General features: G+C 37.4%; 2 protein-coding genes across 2 annotated transcripts; both read right to left on the reverse strand.

The window, feature by feature from the left end:
- Nucleotides 1-29: 29 nt before the first annotated feature.
- Nucleotides 30-4444, reverse strand: tma16 (translation machinery associated 16 homolog). The gene is made up of 7 exons (XM_083532250.1): nucleotides 4320-4444; nucleotides 4099-4208; nucleotides 3476-3513; nucleotides 3239-3323; nucleotides 2559-2707; nucleotides 2436-2478; nucleotides 30-371 (listed from the first exon to the last, which is right to left on the reverse strand). Exons 1-7 carry the CDS (start codon nucleotides 4320-4322, stop codon nucleotides 188-190), a joined length of 612 nt encoding a protein of 203 aa, XP_083388376.1. The 5' UTR covers nucleotides 4323-4444; the 3' UTR covers nucleotides 30-187.
- A 1763-nt stretch (nucleotides 4445-6207) lies between these two features.
- On the reverse strand, nucleotides 6208-9759 carry med28 (mediator complex subunit 28). The gene is made up of 4 exons (XM_083533054.1): nucleotides 9562-9759; nucleotides 9187-9253; nucleotides 7520-7632; nucleotides 6208-6721 (listed from the first exon to the last, which is right to left on the reverse strand). Exons 1-4 carry the CDS (start codon nucleotides 9718-9720, stop codon nucleotides 6524-6526), a joined length of 537 nt encoding a protein of 178 aa, XP_083389180.1. The 5' UTR covers nucleotides 9721-9759; the 3' UTR covers nucleotides 6208-6523.
- Nucleotides 9760-19724: the final 9965 nt, after the last annotated feature.

Genomic DNA, 19724 nt, shown 5'->3' on the forward strand with positions numbered 1-19724 from the left:
CATATTCAGTATAATAAATCAGACTGTAGTGATTAAAATAAGGCTTTTTCTTTACTTAAAAACAGCATCGTCACAGAATCCCAACCATAAATATAGCAAATTCTGACCAAAAAATTGACTTCTCTCACACACACACACACACACACACACACACACACACACACAGACTCTATAGTCATTCACACTTTCATGATTCATCTTCTGAAAGCTCTTCCCCCAAATCCGCAGATACCTCGTCCTCTTCATCTTCCTCATGATCCTCTTCTTCAGCGTGTGTCCCTTCCGCTGAGCTTTGTTTGTTCTCCAGGCCTTTTGCTGAAACCTTGCGCATCTTGATGTTGGGCAGTTTCTTCAGGTCGCCGTTCCATTCTCTGGTAAATACACAGCCGAATTAGTTGTCACTCTACTCTCAGGCTATCGGTTACTTACACACAGTGATGCTGTGCTTAATGCAAGCTGAATTGTTATTTTAAAAACCAGAGAATTCAATCATATACAGTACAGACCAAAAGTTTATATATATTATATACACAGTACAGACCAAAAGTTTATATATATTATATACACAGTACAGACCAAAAGTTTATATATATTATATATATACACACAGTACAGACCAAAAGTTTATATATATTATATATATACACACAGTACAGACCAAAAGTTTATATATATTATATACACAGTACAGACCAAAAGTTTATATATATTATATATACAGTACAGACCAAAAGTTTATATATATTATATATACAGTACAGACCAAAAGTTTATATATATTATATATACAGTACAGACCAAAAGTTTATATATATTATATATATATACACACAGTACAGACCAAAAGTTTATATATATTATATACACAGTAAAAGACCAAAAGTTTATATATATTATATACACAGTACAGACCAAAAGTTTATATATATATATACACACAGTACAGACCAAAAGTTTATATATATTATATACACAGTAAAAGACCAAAAGTTTATATATATTATATACACAGTACAGACCAAAAGTTTATATATATATATACACACAGTACAGACCAAAAGTTTATATATATTATATACACAGTAAAAGACCAAAAGTTTATATATATTATATACACAGTACAGACCAAAAGTTTATATATATATATACACACAGTACAGACCAAAAGTTTATATATATTATATACACAGTACAGACCAAAAGTTTATATATATATATACACACAGTACAGACCAAAAGTTTATATATATTATATACACAGTAAAAGACCAAAAGTTTATATATATTATATACACAGTACAGACCAAAAGTTTATATATATATATACACACAGTACAGACCAAAAGTTTATATATATATATACACACAGTACAGACCAAAAGTTTGGACACACCTTCTCATTCAAAGAGTTTTCTTTATTTTCATTACTATGAAAATTGTAGAGTCACACTGAAGGCATCAAAACTATGAATTAACACGTGTGGAATTATATACATAACAAAAAAGTGAACTGAAAATATGTCATATTGTAGGTTCTTCAAAGTAGGCATCAAGAGAATGCCAAGAGTGTGCAAAGCAGTAATCAAAGCAAAAGGTGGCTACTTTGAAGAACCTACAATATGACATATTTTCAGTTGTTTCACACTTTTTTGTTATGCATATAATTCCATATATATTTCCACGTGTGTTAGTTCATAGTTTTGATGCCTTCAGTGTGACTCTACAATTTTCATAGTCATGAAAATAAAGAAAACACTTTGAATGAGGTGTGTCCAAACTTTTGGTCTGTACTGTATTTTTAAGCAACAGGTTGTACAGAGGGGATCAAATAATTACATCCCCCAGCTGATTTAGTGAGAAGCCCAGGATTGTTGCTGGTTGGTAGGGGATCAAATACCTTTTTCATACGATCTAATAGAAATTAATTTATATACAATTTAAAAAAAAAATGTCTGTATTTTTTTTTATATATATTCTGTCTCTCTGCTAAAATAAACCTACCATAAAAATTCTAGACTGTTTATTTCTTTGAAAGTGGGTAAATTTACAAAATCAGCAGGGGATCAAATAATGATTTCCCCCACTGTATACAGAGTTTATGAGTACTGAAATTAATATTTTCAAAACACACAGGATTTTTGTCCTTTATGTGCTTAGGTTTGTACATGCCAATATCCATCTACAATTCAAATCATGGGTTTTCAGCAGCATTCAAAGAGAACTCTTTAATTACCTAAGTGCTGATCGGCTTGTACTTTTTTCCTCTTTATAAATTTGAACACTATCTATGACCAAGCCTGGTAAAATAATGACAAAACTCTTAATCCTTTCAATTTTCAATCATGAAATTTGCATATGGATAATAGACGCATGACACATGTACGTTTATAATTCTGCACCTCACACATTCAGGGTACTGGATTAAGTGGTCTCACCTGAAGGTCTTCAAATGTTTACTGTTCATTATATCTGGGATTTCTGTGTAAAAGAAGAAGGAAGCAGTGCATTAATATACAGATCTTTGGGACTTTGGATAATAAAGGTGAAAGGTTGCGTACCAAAGCCGTTCCCCTCATACTGGGCTCGCTCTCTTTCCATTGTCTGCTTTATGACAGTCTCTCTGGAAAAGTGCAGTCGACCCTGACGCCCTTTAATGCTGTTGGCCAGCTCGATTTGTTCTATCTCGCTGTCAAATCGATGCAGATATCTGATGAAGAGTCACACACACCAGTTTCAGGTGATGCACAGATTCGACATGAAAACCATCAAGATTGTGTGAGTTTCATTCTGTCTGCAAGTAAAATCTAATAGTTTAAATGACACATTGTTTACATTTGGTGCTTTGAGTATGGAAGAGATTAGAAGAGGATGGTCAAACTAGTTTGATGCTCACAGTAAGTCTATAGTAACCACTTTTTACAAGCAGAAAAGCATCTCAAAGTGCATTGAGGCAAGTAGAAGAAAATATCAGGTTAAAATCCTGAATCTGAATCTACATTGGACAGTTCAGGTAATGACTGGAAGATGATGTGTATGTACAGATGTTTCTAATAAAGTGGACAGAGAGAGTGTATGTATAGTGTATGTAAAACTGAAATTTTCTTTCCCCTCTTAATTTTTCTTTTAAGCTCTGATTGAACAGATTTTTTTTTTTTATGAATCAGGTCTACAAGTGAAGTCGGGAAAGAGTTTTGTTCTAAAGCATGACATTTCAAACAGATCTGTTCAAAGCTTTTACCTCTCAATGATTTCACAAGCATCTTGTTTGGAATATTCAGACTTTTCCGAGTCCAGTTCACTCTGGAACCACAAAAGTTTCTCTCCTGTGGATAGCACAGGACAGGTAAAATGTTTGTTGAGTATATTAAATTTTTACACACACAAAAAAAACCAAACAGCTGGAAACAAAACAGCTGTTTACATGTCAAGGTGACACCATCGTTAGTGGAATACATTATAAAATGCAAACACTTACTGATTAAATTTAAACGCTGGGCCTTTTCCCCTTTGAGTCTGAAAAAAAAAGTTTATTTATGCTAGTGAGCTTGTATAATGTTGTACATGCCTCGTAGATTGTACACATTTATTTTTCAATAATCTTACATGCATCTTGCAACAATTCTAAATGTTTTTCATTAGAGATCATCAATTAGAGATCATAAACATCTACTTGCTTAAACACTTTGGCACCGCCCATCAACTTTACATTTATTTGTTGTACATATATTTACATATTCATCTGCACTTGTTAATTTGCACAAAGCTGCTATTTGCACTTCTGGTAGATGTCAATATACATTTTGTTTCCGTGCACCTGTATTATGCAATGGCAAAGTTTAATCTATTTTATCGACATTCAAATAAAATAGCAGTTTATTCAGGTGAAATTAGGAGCTGGGTGATGTGTGGATGCAATCAGAAAGTCAAAGAGGGGGGCAAATAGTATCTGTAACAAGTCATTTTCCCTTATGACTTATTTACTCTCAGTACCATGATTTTGACTGCATCCAAATTTTGCTCATATAGTTCATCACACACACACACACGCGCGCGCACTTTGGAAATGCAATGCACTGATCATACACAACCCCTGCGTACTTTTCTTTTCTGTCCTGTCTAAGAGCTGCTCTGGCCAGACATGCCGCTTTCCTGCTATAAGGATGGATCACTTTCTTCTCCACGGCGCTTTTCGCTTTCGATGCTTTCGGCTGTAGAAAAAAAAAACAAACAAACAAGGGAATGTAATTGATGGCCACCGACACACTCTCGCAAAAGTATTTTATTCTACACAAATATAATTTTTATGTAAACACACTCGCCATTTTCTGCTGTTATGCAGTTAACTTCTTCCACGTGTGTTGTTTTAGGGGAGAATTAACTCAGGGAGCACATACCGGTCCGTCCTTGTTATTGGTCCGAAATTTCACGAACGCACTCAAGAAGATTCCGCTTTTTGAACGTAGAAATTGTGTATCCTTACTGTTGGGTTTCAGCAGTGATGGACGCAGTACACAAAGATTCACTCTGTAAAATATTACTCCAGTACAATTTCTTACTTTAAACTTTTACTTGAATAAAAATACAACATATTTGCCTTCAAATGTATCCAAAGTACTATGATTTATTATAGATATAATAATCCTATTCTCATTTTTGAAAAGATTCTCATGTTACTAATGTTTTCTCCATCATTTTTTCCTCTGTAAATGTTCTGCTTGATGTTGAACTGATGCTGAACTGAAGGTTGGTGATTAGTAGATACACCAAACACCAATCAAAACAAGTTCACAACAGAGCGTGCGCTCGACCCTGATTGGTGGATTACTGTGTGATTGATCAGTTAAGTTTTTACTCACTCATAAATAAAAAGGAACCAGGTTTCGCAAAATGTAGTTGAGTAAAAAGTGAGATATTTGACCTTGAAATGCAGTGAAGTTAAAGTAAAATTCTCCAAAAAAGGAAATACTTAAGTAGTGTACAGATACACGGAAAAAACAAAAAAACAAAAGGAACACCACTACAGGGTTTCAGAAATAAAAAATCCAGAGCTTCAGCCCCAATAGACACTAAGGGGGACGAGTCCAACACATGTCCAAATCCCACTCCCAATATTTTATATTCTTGAAGATGCTCTGCTGACAGCTAATCAGAACAGAGAAAGTGGGCTTTACAATTCACAGAGAAGACAGAGGCCATGTAGGAAGATTGAATCCAAGATATGTGTTCACATAAGCCACAGGCTGGCACATAAACAACCCGAGTGATGAGCTGGAGGGGGTAAAAACTTTCTCATAGCTTGGCATGAGATATAGATGAAGACAATCAGACAAGGATACTGAAATAAACGACGGCTTGACTCCTAAACAGTGGGAAAACCAAGAACACAGATAGATGAAGATTTAACCCAAGTGTTAAACCATGCAGGCTTTTTTCACATTGTGTATTTCTGACCCTTCAACCCAATCGCCTGGAGATACAACACAAAACCGACTTGTTTTGTGTAGCCAGAAATATTTGGATGAGATTTCTCTACATTTAATCAGGCAAGATACTCTGATATAGCAAACTGCATGATTTTTGGACACGTGCTTGTTGAACGCCCCATTCAAGATTTACTTCTCTGTTATTGCTAACAGCCTCCACTGTTCTGGGAAGGCTTCCTTTAGATTTTAGAGATAAGTGAGGTCAGGCACACATGTGGGTTCAGTGGTGCAGCCATTGTTCCAGTGCATCCCAAAGGTTTTCAGCAAGGTAGAGATCAGGGCTCTGTGTAGGACACTTGAGTTCTATCACTCTAACTGTGCTACAACTGGTTTGGGCCTCTTCATTTTAGTAAATTATCTTAATCTACAAAGACATTCTGTCCAGTTGTGTGCTTCCAAGTTTGTGGCAACAGTTTGGGAAAGAATCATCTGCAAAACTGATGAGTACCGACTTACTTCACTTGTTTAAATGTAGATATTAATTGCAAAAAAGGAGGACCTTCTAGAAAGGAGAAGTGTAATTGTTGATACACGGCTGTAGTTCAGGAGGGAAAAACTTCAGGACACTTTTGTTTTGCAGCAGCTAGTCACTGATTATTTTCCTAGAACAGCTTGACCTGTTGTGATTTCTTCCCAATGTAAAACTGCCCCCCCTTTTAATTAAAACCTCATTTAAAACAATTTCTAATAAAAAAAAATTCCAGAATAAACACAACACACAGACTACAAAATGTAATGTTTATTCTAATAATTACAAAAAAGATCCAACTTCCACACACACGACTACAAAGATGCTTGATGTTTATTGTATAAGTATTCTCAGTATCTTGATTTTACGGCCCTGAACCGAACTTTGCGAGCAAAAAAAACCAAAAGCCATCGGAGTTGAGAAATTTCTATCCCAGTTACAGGCTTTAATGACAATCCAGACTGCAAGTGTCTCGAACAAAGCACTGGATTCATTTAGGCGAATGTTGCATCAAAACATTAAATAGTAAAATACTTGACTGACACCACACACACAGTATCAGAGGCACTGCTCAGTTGGGTTTCATGGGAGCAGGCAGGTTGGCTGAGGCTTGTTCTAAAAAGGCCAGCGGCCCCTGTGGTAGCTCCGTAGGTTTTTTGTGCTGGACGTTTATATCTTCCAGCACCTGCTGCCAGTGATGAATCTTGGTGAGGTGCTTCTGTATCAGCATTTCCTTTCTCTGGAGCTCGTTCCTCAACTCCGATATATCCTGCATCACATTGAACATACATACATGTAGTATTTTTTATGGCTATTTTCCCATTGATTTTCTATTTAGTTTAAACAATTGTTCATTGTTTTAGAATATAAAGAGATTGTACTTGGTATTTTTTACCAAACACAACCCCAAAACAGACCCTGAACAGGAACTGCATACACAGTACAGACCAAAAGGTTGGACACACCTTCTCATTCAAAGAGTTTTCTTTATTTTCATGACTATATAAATTGTAGAGTCACACTGAAGGCATCAAGGGCTATTTGACCAAGAAGGAGAGTGATGGGGTGCTGCGCCAGATGACCTGGCCTCCACAGTCACCCAAACTGAACCCAATCGAGATGGTTTAGGGGTGAGCTGGACCGCAGAGTGAAGGCAAAAGGGCCAACAAGTGCCAAGCATCTCTCGGGGAACTCCTTCAAGACTGTTGGAAGACCATTTCAGGTGACTACCTCTTGAAGCTCATCAAGAGAATGCCAAGAGTGTGCAAAGCAGTAATCAAAGCAAAAGGTGCTACTTTGAAGAACCTAGAATATGACATTTTTCAGTTGTTTCACACTTTTTTGTTATGTATATAATTCCATATATAATTCCACATGTGTTAATTCATAGTTTTGATGCCTTCAGTGTGAATCTACAATTTTCATAGTCATGAAAATAAAGAAAACTCTTTGAATGAGAAGGTGTGTCCAAACTTTTGGTCTGTACTGTATGTCTCTAGGATTTCCAGTTTGCGGTTCTGAATTTAACCATCGGACAAGGTTTAGGATAATACAGAATAAAACCCACCTCTTTCTCTACTTGTTCTGGTTTCTGTACGGACAGCTGTAGCCTTTTTTGAAGAAAAAAGCATTCGGTCTGTCTGGCTACATCGAGAAATCTCTGGATGCACTGGTCAACCCCTTAATAAAACACAGAACACAAAACCAATGGAGTTTTTCAGTGAGACTCAGGTCAACAATAACATCTGACTTGTGCAGCTCCCCAACAGCACACTGATATAAAAAAGTGACATTTGATCCTTTCATATAATAAACTGCTCACCATAGTGCACTTTGTAAATCAATCTGGTAAAGTAAAGTCCAGGCTTCAAACCTGTCCCAGAACTTCAAACATTAAGTCTGTCTTAATGTGCTTTGACTTTTCTTACTGATTGAAACTCAGGTTTTCCAAAAAAAAATTGGTCCACTTTACCTATAACCTGTTTAGAAGTAGATATCTGTAAGAGCAACTTTTATCTGTTTATCTTTTATCTCAGTCGCCCTGATGCACATCACTCGATCCTGAGAGCACGAGCATCAGGTTGCGCAATCAGCTCTCGTGGGACGCAGTGATGAATTCAATTAAAACGGTGCGAACAAACACTAAATCTAAAAGCAGAAAATAACAGCAGCAGTAAACTAGTATTTAAAAAATATTTCTATGTGCTTTTTTAAATAATTATATAATTTTTATGATTGTGGTTTTTTTTTTTTTTAAACAAAAATTGGCAGAACAATTTTGTATTCTATTTTATATTGATTGATAAAGTCATAAAATTATTAGCATTCAAATCAATACAAATGTTGATTTACACAAATTGAAACAGAAACCACCCAGCATGAGTGAATTTGTTAAAGGAGAATCCCCCATGCCCTCCTCAACAAGCAGCTACTATAAACTTTAAAAAAATGTCTAAATTTAAAACAGTTAAACTCAACATGTGTCTTTATATTTTAAGTACACTTTTATACATAAATACCCTGAATTACAGTTTTATACTGTCTTTTTGTTTTAAACCCAATTTAATACAAAGGAGAAAAATAAATAAATAAATAAAATAAATCGTCCAATTAACCAATTATCAAAATACTCGTTAGCTGAAGCCCTAACAGATACAAAAACTTTACAATCTGAAAGAACAAAATCAGATCCCTCCATATATATATATTTTTTTTTCTTCACAGATTTGGATCCTGAGTCTAAAATGAAATATGGTCAGTACTGAACGAGGTTCTCCAACCCTCACTACCAAAAACATCTCAGCACTCGAGTGATGACGACTTCTGTAATGGACTGAAGCACAGTGAGGGCTGTTCTCTCGCTCTGGTTCCTGTGTGAACTCTTCTGGGAGAAACACCCATTAGGGGAATTCCACCCGTCATGACGTTATGAAGGACCATATTCGAAAAAACTTTTATATATTATATACTTTTACTTATAAAAGCCTGTAAGGAGTGTATTTGGCACAGAAACACTGCCATGCATCCAAATCGTTTAGTTATGCTTATGATAAGAATCCAAATATTTAACATTGTCAATAACTCAGAATGCATGAAGTAGCACACATATATATATATATATATATATATATATATATATATATATATATATATATATATATATATATATGAGATTAGAGATTAGGAAGATTGGGATTGGGAGATTAGCATGAGAATTGGATTAAATGCATTCACCTGTTCTGATTTCCTCTTGGTCTGTACCGTTCACATAGTCTTGGCTGACTAAAGATGCGAAACATGCCTGTAGGAGAAAAGACACACGATTTATTTACAGTAAAAACGTCACTTGTTTATAGAGGCTTCAATCCCAACCCAAATGATCCTATTAGACAGGGACGATTGAGACATTTGGGTTGCGGCTTTTACTCAATAAAACATGCCGGAAAATAAAATTTTAGGATCCCAGTATTAATCAAACACACATAATTAGTATTACTACTGTTGTTCAGTTTGCTTTAGTCTTGCAAATTAGCTAACGGGCTCAAGCCTTTCCCTGTTAGCTACATGCTAACTCACTACATCACCAGACTTTACAAAAAGAAGTCTTACTTCGAATGAAGCCTCCAGATCATCGACTAAAGTGTTGCACAAAGCTCTGTTTCCCGGAGCTCCGGGACCGGGAGGAGGCGGGTGAGTGCCTGAAGGCGGTGGCGGCGGCGGCGCCTGCTGCTGCTGTCCAGTGAACATTCCACTCATGGAGGACGCCATCTTGGATGTTTGTTTGTTTGTTGGTCAGCGGATTGACGATTCTTTCCGCGTTTAATGCCACCTAGCGGAGATTTAGTGTACAGCCCTCTAATGCACGTACTACAACTGCCACCTGGCGGAGATTTAGGTTACAGTCCAATAACGCATATTGTGTACTGTACTGCCACCTAGCGAAGATTTTGTGTACAGCCCTATAACGCAGATATTGTACTGCCACCTAGCGTAAATTTTGTGTAAACCCCTATAATTTACGCACTGCGGTGTCACCTAGCGGAAATGTAGTGTACAGCCCCATCTGGCGGACAACCTCACCTGATCACTCAACACCAGCTTCATCACCAAGAAAGCCCTGCAGCGTCTCTACTTCCTGAGAAGGCTGAGGAAAGCTCATCTCCCTCCACCCCATCCTGACCATGTTCTACAGAGGGACCATTGAGAGCATCCTGAGCAGCTGCATCACTGCCTGGTTTGGGAACTGCACCGTCTCGGATCGCAAGACCTTACAGAGGATCGTGAGGACAGCTGAGAAGATCATCAGAGTCTCTTTTTTCCCTCTATCACGGACATTTACACCACACGCTGCATCCGCAAAGCCAACAGCATTGTCGACGACCCCACACACCTGTCACACACACTCTTCACCCTCCTGCCATCAGGAAAGCAGTTCCAAAGCATTCGGGCCGTCACATCCAGACTGTGCAACATTTTTTCCCCCAAGCCATCAGAGTCCTCAACACACACAGAACTGAAATAGAACTGAAATAGAACACACACACACACACACACACACACACACACACACACACACACACACACACACACACACACACACACACATATACACACACTCAACTGTGTGTTACCGAACTGTACAACCTGAACTTACCACACACTCATTACTCATTTCATTCCATTCCACCATCATTTATTTATGATTATTTATACTTGACCGCATTGAACTGTTTACCTGCTGTTTTTTGCACCTCTTGACTGCTGCTACTGCTGTTTTTTTTTGCACTGCATTGTGTATGTTATTTACTCCTAGTTATGGTTTTTACAGTTCTCTTCACAAAGGACTGTATAATCGAAGTATACAGTAGGTTTACTGGTCGGCGCTATCTTGGGTTATGTGTCTTGTCTTGTGTTGTCTGTCTGTACTGTTTTTCGTCTGCACTGTTTGCACTAGGTTGCACTTGATGCACTTTACGTAGCTTTGTGTTATGTTGTTTAGTGTAGCACCAGGATTCTGGAGAAACGTTGTCTCGTTTTTACTGTGTAATGTGTACCACTGTGTATAGTAGAGATGACAATAAAAGCTACTTGATTTTACTTGACTTGACTTGAAGTGAGACCTACCTGTGCTAACCTCACTTTCGACTTTGGTAATTCCCACTTGTCCACAAACTGGAAGGAGAGGGTTTCTAAGTTGTTGAATTCCATGCCGGAAGTCTTTTCCTTGCATGACCTTGATTATGGCCACATGGAAAAAGTCAAACATCAGAAAAACTGACCCGACCCATTCACCCCAAGATATTGACGCTGTTAGAAAGCACCTTAAAGTACTATTGGCAGTTGGTGTCATCTGCATGTCTAAATCTCCCATTGCTTTACCCATAGTTGTGGTCTGTAAGAAGGATGGTACAGTGCGACTGTGACTATGACATTGACTTCTAAAAGCTCAACTCCCAGACGATTAAGGATGCATATGCCTTGCCAAACATAGACGAGGTCTTTTTCACACTAACTGGCTCGAAGTGGTTCGCTGTGCTTGTATTGAAATCTGGCTTTTACCAAATCGAGATGGAGGAAGATGATAAGTCTAAAACAGCTTGTGTTTGCCCACATGGGTTCTGGCAATTCAACAGAATGCTGCAGTGGATTACTAATGCGCCGAGTATGTTTCAAAGATTAATGGAACGGTGCATGGGAGACTTAAACAGGAAACAGGTGCTGGTCTTCATTGATGATCATAGTTTTTTCCAAGACTCTAGATCAACATAAATTGAGACTCCAGCAAGTTCTCCATCTACTTGAGTATGGGCTAAAACTGTTGCCCAAAAAATTTCGGTTCTTCCAAACGTCAGTGAGGTACCCGGGCCATATAGTCTTCCAAGACAGGGTTGAGACAGATTAGGCAAAGGTTGAGGCCTTGAAGACTTGGCTGAGGCCTGCAAATTTACAGGAGTTAAGGTCTTTTTTAGGTTTTGCCGGGTACTACCGGAGGTTTAACCTGTTGGCCTTCGCCATAGCTTTTGAGACTCACAGCTGAAAATGTCCTACCTAACTTAAAATGTTAACAGTTCTTGATAAAGGTGGACAACATACATCATTTAAACATCTTTAATGATGTATGTTGTCCGCCTTTTTTAAGAACTGTTAACATTTTAAGTTTTATATATAAATACATAAAATCAGTCCTGGAGCAATCCAGAAAAATACGAGGTATAAGCCACATGTCTCATGAGTTTATATTTTAAATTGAATTAAGATATCATGAAAAAATGAGATTCTTACAAACATTTATCTGATACTATGTCTGGATCGCGAATCCCCGCACCACCCAGCCTGAATTTTGGGACTCACAGCTGAAATGCCCTACCTTAATTTAAATGTCAACAGATCCTGAGAAAAAATGTGCTACATACACAATGTAGATACCTTTGAAAAGAAGAAATTGAGCTTTACTGTCCATTATTCAAAGTTGATATTGTTCAAAAAGATAAGTTATAGATAATGAAGTTCCTTGAATATACATTTTCTGCATTGAACAATTTATTATTTCGTATACAAATACATGAATTCAAATTCCTGTAGTTTTGAAAAGATAAATTTCCCCTGAACAACAATACAGTATCTGTTTTAGAGTAACTTTTGCATAAAGAACGACATCTTGGTGGTAAAAAATAAATATGGCTTGTAGAATATAGTGTTGAAAAAAGTGTTTGTGGTGACGTTTTGCTATGCACCACCTATCATTTCCAATCTTTTATTTTCAGCCAGTAGCAGTGTGGAAACAACATGTTCCCCATGTGGGAGAGTTCTTGCTTGAAGATTGCATGAAGCATGGATGAGAAAAATATTCTTATGGTGATCTGCATGTGGATGGAAAATCTGAGCCTATTTTACATCTGTGAGGGGTGTGTAAGACAATACAAGCACATTATTACTGCATGATGCAGTTTTATCAAATAAACATATAATGTCATTAGTGTAATCTGAGCACCTTTCATTTTATTTAGTAAATTATTTTACACAACACACCTTTAACATGTACAGAAATGATCAGATTGTAAGCTGTATTCATTATGCAGAAATAAAACATGCAGCTTTGTTCTATTATTTATCTATTTTATATGCATGAAGAACCCTTCAGCATCAGGCCGAGTTCCCTTTGTTATTACCATTCATGTTCCAAGAATCCTGCCCTCCAAGCTGGAGAGCTCCAATCAGAGGCACAACAATCCCATTTTAGGAAATAAAGCCATGAACATCTCTGCCCTCGCTTTCAAGAAGACAAACCCAAAGAGAATTGGATCAGACACGTCACCACCCACGACAGCTAAAAGACCTCGATGCTGCTTCAGCTGATCCTTTAAACACAGCACACACACCACACAATCCCTCATCTCCAGTGCATTAGAAACACTGCAAAAGTTTTGTTCTAATTTATTACAAACAGGATTCATGAACTTTTTGAAGGAACAAGTGAACTTCAAAAAGATTTGAAGTTTTGTGTAAACGAGGTCAGGTTTTATTTTCTGTTTTATTTAATGTTCATGCAATTCAAACTACGTTATTCTTCATTCTGTGGTTTCGATTTTTCAAATTTTTAAGTGTTAATCCATAATGAAATGGTCCTGATGTTCTTAATCTGAACAGTAGATATGATTGTAATTGTTATTATTACCATTAGTATTATAACATCTGTATTCTGTACAAGTGTTGGTTGTCTGGTAGGGGGCAAGAAGGAAGCTTGCAAAGCTTCTTACAATTTAAGGAAATAGAAAGAAAGACAGACAGGGAGAGAAAGAGAGAGAGAGAGAGAAAGAGCAAAAGTCAAAGAAAAATGAAATATCTGGTAACAAATCACTTTTTCTCAAGCAGTGGATGACTCAAAATATTATTGTTTTTGATCTGTTCAGTGTTTAAGGTGACCTTATATTTTCTGGTTTTATGTCTTTGAAAGTCTTTGTGTTTCGATGAGAGATTTTGATAAGGTGATCAAAAGTATCCCTGTTGGCATAAAAAATCTTAATAAAGCGCAAAGTAAGTATCCAGTTAAATAATAATTTTCCTACACTTGCAATCGAAGGTGTTAAAATATCAGAAAAAAATATTCAATAACTTCATTAGAAAAATACTTTTTTCAACTCCAAGGACCCTCCCTAAAGCACAATATAAATGGAGTATCTGTTACCCAAATGTTGATCAAAAATATTTTGAGCACCTTCCCTCACGAACGCTTTATTTAAAATAAAATGAAAACAATCCATTTTAAAATTTGTCACAGATATTACCCCTGTAACCTTCTCTTAAGCAGATTCTATCAACGTCTATTCTACATTTGTTTTGCCACTGTCCATTCAAGTCTTTTTGGTCAGAACTTACGGTTTCTATTCTTTTGTTGTAAAAAAAAGTTGTACAATTTACTTAAGCTATTATATTTTTTTCAAATTTGCACTCTAAGATTTTTTTTTTTTTTTATTATACTGTTTTGTTCTTCTGTCTCCTGGGTAAATTTCATATTCACAAAGCCAGAGCTATTCATTGTAAACCCAACTTCAGATTATTTTGTTCCAAAATTATGTGCCTCTTTATCTCCTTTAAATACATGTCAGAACCTTAAAACTCAAAGACTTTCAAAACTTATACTATTCTTGAACCCATTATCTGAATCATTTTATGTTTTATGGTGAATGCTTTTGTAATGTATGCCCTCTTTTTCTTCCTTTTTAAAATTGATTTTTTTTTTTATCTGTTTTGTGATTGTTTACTGTTAATTTCTTGTTTGCAAAAAAAAAAAAAAAAGAATTGTTAATTTAGACAAGCAGACGTGGTGGTGGAATGAGGAAGTGCAGGAGAGCATAAGGAGAAAGAGGTTGCCAAAACAGAATTGGGATCGACAGAGTGATGAGAAAAGTAGGCAGGAGTACAAAGAGATGCAGCAGCAGGTAAAGAGGAATGTGGCGAAACCCATGGAAAAGTCATATGAGGAGCTGTGCAGTGGAGAGAAGGCAGTGGAGTTTTTAACAAGATTGGTTAACAGGATTTTGGAAGGTGGGAAGATGCCTGAGGAATGGAGAAGGAGTGTGCTGGTACCGATCTTTAAGAATAAGGGAGACCTGCAGACCTGCAGTAACTACAGGGAAATAAAGTTGATCAGTCACACCATGAAGTTAGGGGAAAGAGTAGTGAAAGTCAGGCTGAGAGAAGAGGTGACCATCTGAGAGCAACAATCTGGTTTCATTCTGAGGAAGAGCACCACAGACACATTTTATGCTTTGAGAATGTTGATAGAGAAGTATAGAGAAGGTCAGGTGTGTCAGAGAAATATGTGAGGGTGATGCAAGACATGTATGAGGACAGTGTGACAGCAGTGAAGTGTGCAGTAGGAACGACAGACTGGTTCAAAGTGGAGGTTGGACTGCATCAAGGATCGGCTCTGAGCCCTTTCCTGTTTGCAGTGGTGATGGACAGGTTGACAGACGAGGTCAGACAGGAGTCTTCATGGACTATGATGTTTGCGGTTGATTGTTATTTGTGGTGAAAGTAGGGAGCAGGTTGAGAACAGCCTGGAGAGGTGGAGGTACACGCTGGAGAGAAGGGGAATGAAAGTCAGTAGGAGTAAGACAGAGTACATGTGTGTGAATGAGAGGGAGGACAGTGGAGTGTTGCGCTTGCAGGGAGAAGAGGTGGAGAAGGTGGAGGAGTTCAGGTACCTGGTGTCAACAGTGCAAAGTAATGGAGAGTGTGTTAGAGAAGTGAAGAAAAGAGTGCAGGCAGGGTGGAGTGGGTGGAGAAGAGTGATAGCAGGAGTGATTTGTGATAGAAGAGTATCTGTGAGAGTGAAAGGGAAAGTTTATAGGACTGTGGTGAGACCTGAGATGTTGTATGGTTTAGAGACAGTGGCATTGAGCTAAAGACAGGAGGTGAAGCTGGGGGTAGCAAAGCTGAAGATGTTGAGGCTTTTGTTTAGAGTGATAAGGATGGACAGGATTATAAATTAGTTTATTAGATGGACAGCGCATGTATGACGTTTTGGAGACAAGGTGAGGGAGGCGAGATTGAGATGGTTTGGACATGTGCAGAGAAGGGTCATGAGGTATATAGAGCTCCTCTCTGCTTCAGCTATTGTCAGTGAATGAGTGAGACATATTCTCAGAGCAGTCCACAAATTTGGATACATTTCTGAGAGCTTAGTTTCATGTATAAATATCACCCCAAATGCATTTATTGCGCAATTAAATACATGCCATTGTGCACAATTTATCAAACTCTCGGAACCAAGAACCATAACACTCCTTGGCTATTTGTAGCCATAAGATACATACAACGTCTATATCCTTGTAATATGTTATTTAAGCTGCACTGGAGATTCCCCCTTACTGAACTCAGTTCAGGACCATTTTTTAATTACAGAAAACCCTTATGGCATTACTTTAATTAAACATAACCAAATCAATAAGTGCTGTTTAACTACAATCCAACGAGACTGGTTAGGCTGAAAATTTTTTTTATTGCTTCACACATTAGGATAAACTACATACTAAAAATTATAATGTTATGCAAAAGAAATATTGTTGCTCTATGCACAAAAGCACAGCAGGCAAAACAGCCTAACCTAAGTGTATAGGATATATATATGCACATAGTATATATATATATATATATATATATATATATATATATATATATATATATATATATATATATATATATATATATATATATTGCACGTTCTCCCCCTAATCATTTCCTCTTTTTTTATTTTAAATTGGGATCCTGAGGGTTTAGACCTTTTATTGTCATCCATGATTTTAATTTGAATTAAACTCTCCTTACTGATTCCCTGGCCCTCCTCTATGACTGTATGAGTAAAGGAAATTCTCCAGGCGGTGGGTGCAGACTCCGACTCCTTACCAGGTTCATTGATGCTAATATGATATAATAATTGATGTGATCGTGCAAATGAACGATAAAAAAAACAAACAAAATACAAAACAAAACGATGATCAATTTTATTTTATTTTTTTGCGTGTATGCCTCGTGCCGTCCCCCAGGAAGACGCACATGTCGCCTTAATCCGCCACTGCCAAGGAGGAGGTTAATGGATGTGGTGAGGGAAGAACATGCAGGTAGTTGGTGTGAAAGAGGCAGATGTAGAGGACAGGGGGGTATGGAGACGGATGATCCATGGCAGCAGGTAGTGCACAGGACGGTGCCTTTAGGTAACTCAACCAGCAGAGGGCGAACTTGCGGCATTAACATTATGATATTTATGTCACATTTCAATCGACTTCTATTCAATAAAATATCAATCTACCTATTCGATAAAATACCTACCTACCTACCTACCTACCTACCTACCTACCTACCTACCTACCTACCTACCTACCTACCTACCTACCTACCCACCCACCTACCTACCTACCTACCCACCTACCCACCCACCCACCTACCTACCTACCTACCTACCTACCTACCTACCTACCTACCTACCTACCTACCTACCTACCTACCTACCTACCTACCTACCTACGAATTGTACACAAAGCACCAAATTTTAACTGCTCTAATACAAGATTTAAAAATTTCTATGGTCCTGTCAAGCAGACAAAAACATGAACATGATGAATAGGATTCTTGGACTTGCACGATTACATGACATACACCTGTTCACACCTAGGGTGTACTCACTTTTGTTGCCAGCTACTGTATTTTGACAATAATGTCTGTATGTCGAGTATATATACATACATATATTATAATTGACTCATTTTTTTTTTAAACAGATTAATTGACATTGTACACACCAGCAATATTTTATTTTTCTGAGAAAAATATCTGATGTTTTATCACATAATTCAGCCTTAATTGACTTCACGAGTCCATCAGATTCCTGTTAAATTACACCTGAGCCCAAAATCGTGGCCGTTCAAACCCTAAATCACACTTCAGGCTAACCAAGCATGTAATGCAATAAATCTGTGTGTCATGCAGAAAGATTAGCTATTAGGGCCGCATGATAGAGTAGCGTAGTTGCTTTACAGAACGCTCTTCAGTTTTAGTGATTACCGTTGGTGTGGGTTTCTTCCTGGTTCTCTGATTTCCCCTTACTGTCCGAAACGTTGCCCTAACAGCTAATTTGCCTATAGGTGTGAGTAAAATTCTGAATATGTGCACAAAGATGTCCTGTGACGGACTGTTGTCCGAAACAGGATACAGTATTCCCAGTTCCCATCTAGTGCTCCAGACATAGACTCAGGAGTCTGTTGATGATAAAGCTTCAGCTCGAGAAAAATGATGATGGAGAAAGGGACATCAGTAGGATGGATCATTGCTATTGTGATTCACTGTGATACATCAGAACAATCAGGGCTGTCGAAATTAAGGTGTTAATAACGCGTTAACGCAAATTAATTTTATTAACACGCAATATTAATGCAGCATGCATTCCTGTTTAACCATTTAAAAATATATAAATGAATAAATATAAAAGAGGTGAAATACAACAGATAAAAATGTCTGATTAAGTTGCGATTAAAGCCTACTGCATCTATAAGCCTTCTTTCAATACAAGCCAAAACTTACTGTTCAAATCATATATTTCAAGACTTTTACTCAAATCATGTTGATATTGGGGAAGTTATCATAATGTATATTTACTTTTACTCAAGAATGATTTACACCTTTGTCCATAATCTACAATTACCACCGGTTTACATAATAAAACGAATTGAAGTATGTGATTAATAAGCTTAATGATTAATAAGTGACGTAACGAATGATCCGACTTCTCCGTGTTACTCTGTTTGCTAAATGTGATCAGAAGTGTACAATAAAGGTTTATTACTTTGCAAATATGTAGATGACATTTTGTGAAAACAGAATGATTAAAAAGTAGGCTTAGCAGATGTTGGTTACATTTTTATAGACACACACACACACACACACGCACACGCACACGCACACGCACACGCACACGCACACACACACACACACACACACACACACACACACACACACACACACACACGCACAGCCATGTCTCTAGTAATTATTTAACTTGGAGTATGGTCCCATAAAGCACCTCTATTATTAAGACTGACCTTGAGTCAGTGAATCCAAGGCAGTGTCCTCAGACAGACAGGAAGTGACAGTTTCACATCGTGTGAATCCTGAAGTTCACTGACAGAAAGAGTTGCAGATATTGACCCTCAGCTGGACACGCTGCAAATTTTAATGACGGGAAATCCCTCAACTATTCATGCATAGTATACTGCTCTAATAGTTTTTGACGGGAAATCTATACCCTCGCTTTCCTGACAGATTTCTGGCCAGTAACTGTCGGTACCCAGGAGAGCAAAGGATTCATAGTGTGCAGTTGCGGTAATGCGTCCTTGCTGAAAATCTGGTCATGCTGGACAAGTTACTGATGTCAAAATACAATTTGGGGAAAATACATAAAAGTGCTCTTTTATGTCAGCTTATCCTGCACTTTCGGATACAATGAAAATCCAAACTACGCCTTTTATTTGTCACTATCGCAGGGATACCTTTTGTACATGTAATGCGCATCTTTTACCTGCAAAGGTGCAAGCAGTGTTCCTTTGATTAGATTCTGGTGGTGTAGATCTTCAAGACTTCAAGTCCAATTACATACAAGAACTGTTTTGCAAAGTAAAAAATGAGGATGCACCCTTGATGTTACAGACTAGCCACATATAGTTTGCAATTTCACCTTTCATTACACACATTGACAGTAATAAAACACTCACCAGCCA

Source organism: Silurus aristotelis (assembly GCF_946808225.1).
Source record: "Silurus aristotelis genome assembly, chromosome: 27".
NCBI classification, from domain to species: Eukaryota; Metazoa; Chordata; class Actinopteri; order Siluriformes; family Siluridae; genus Silurus; species Silurus aristotelis.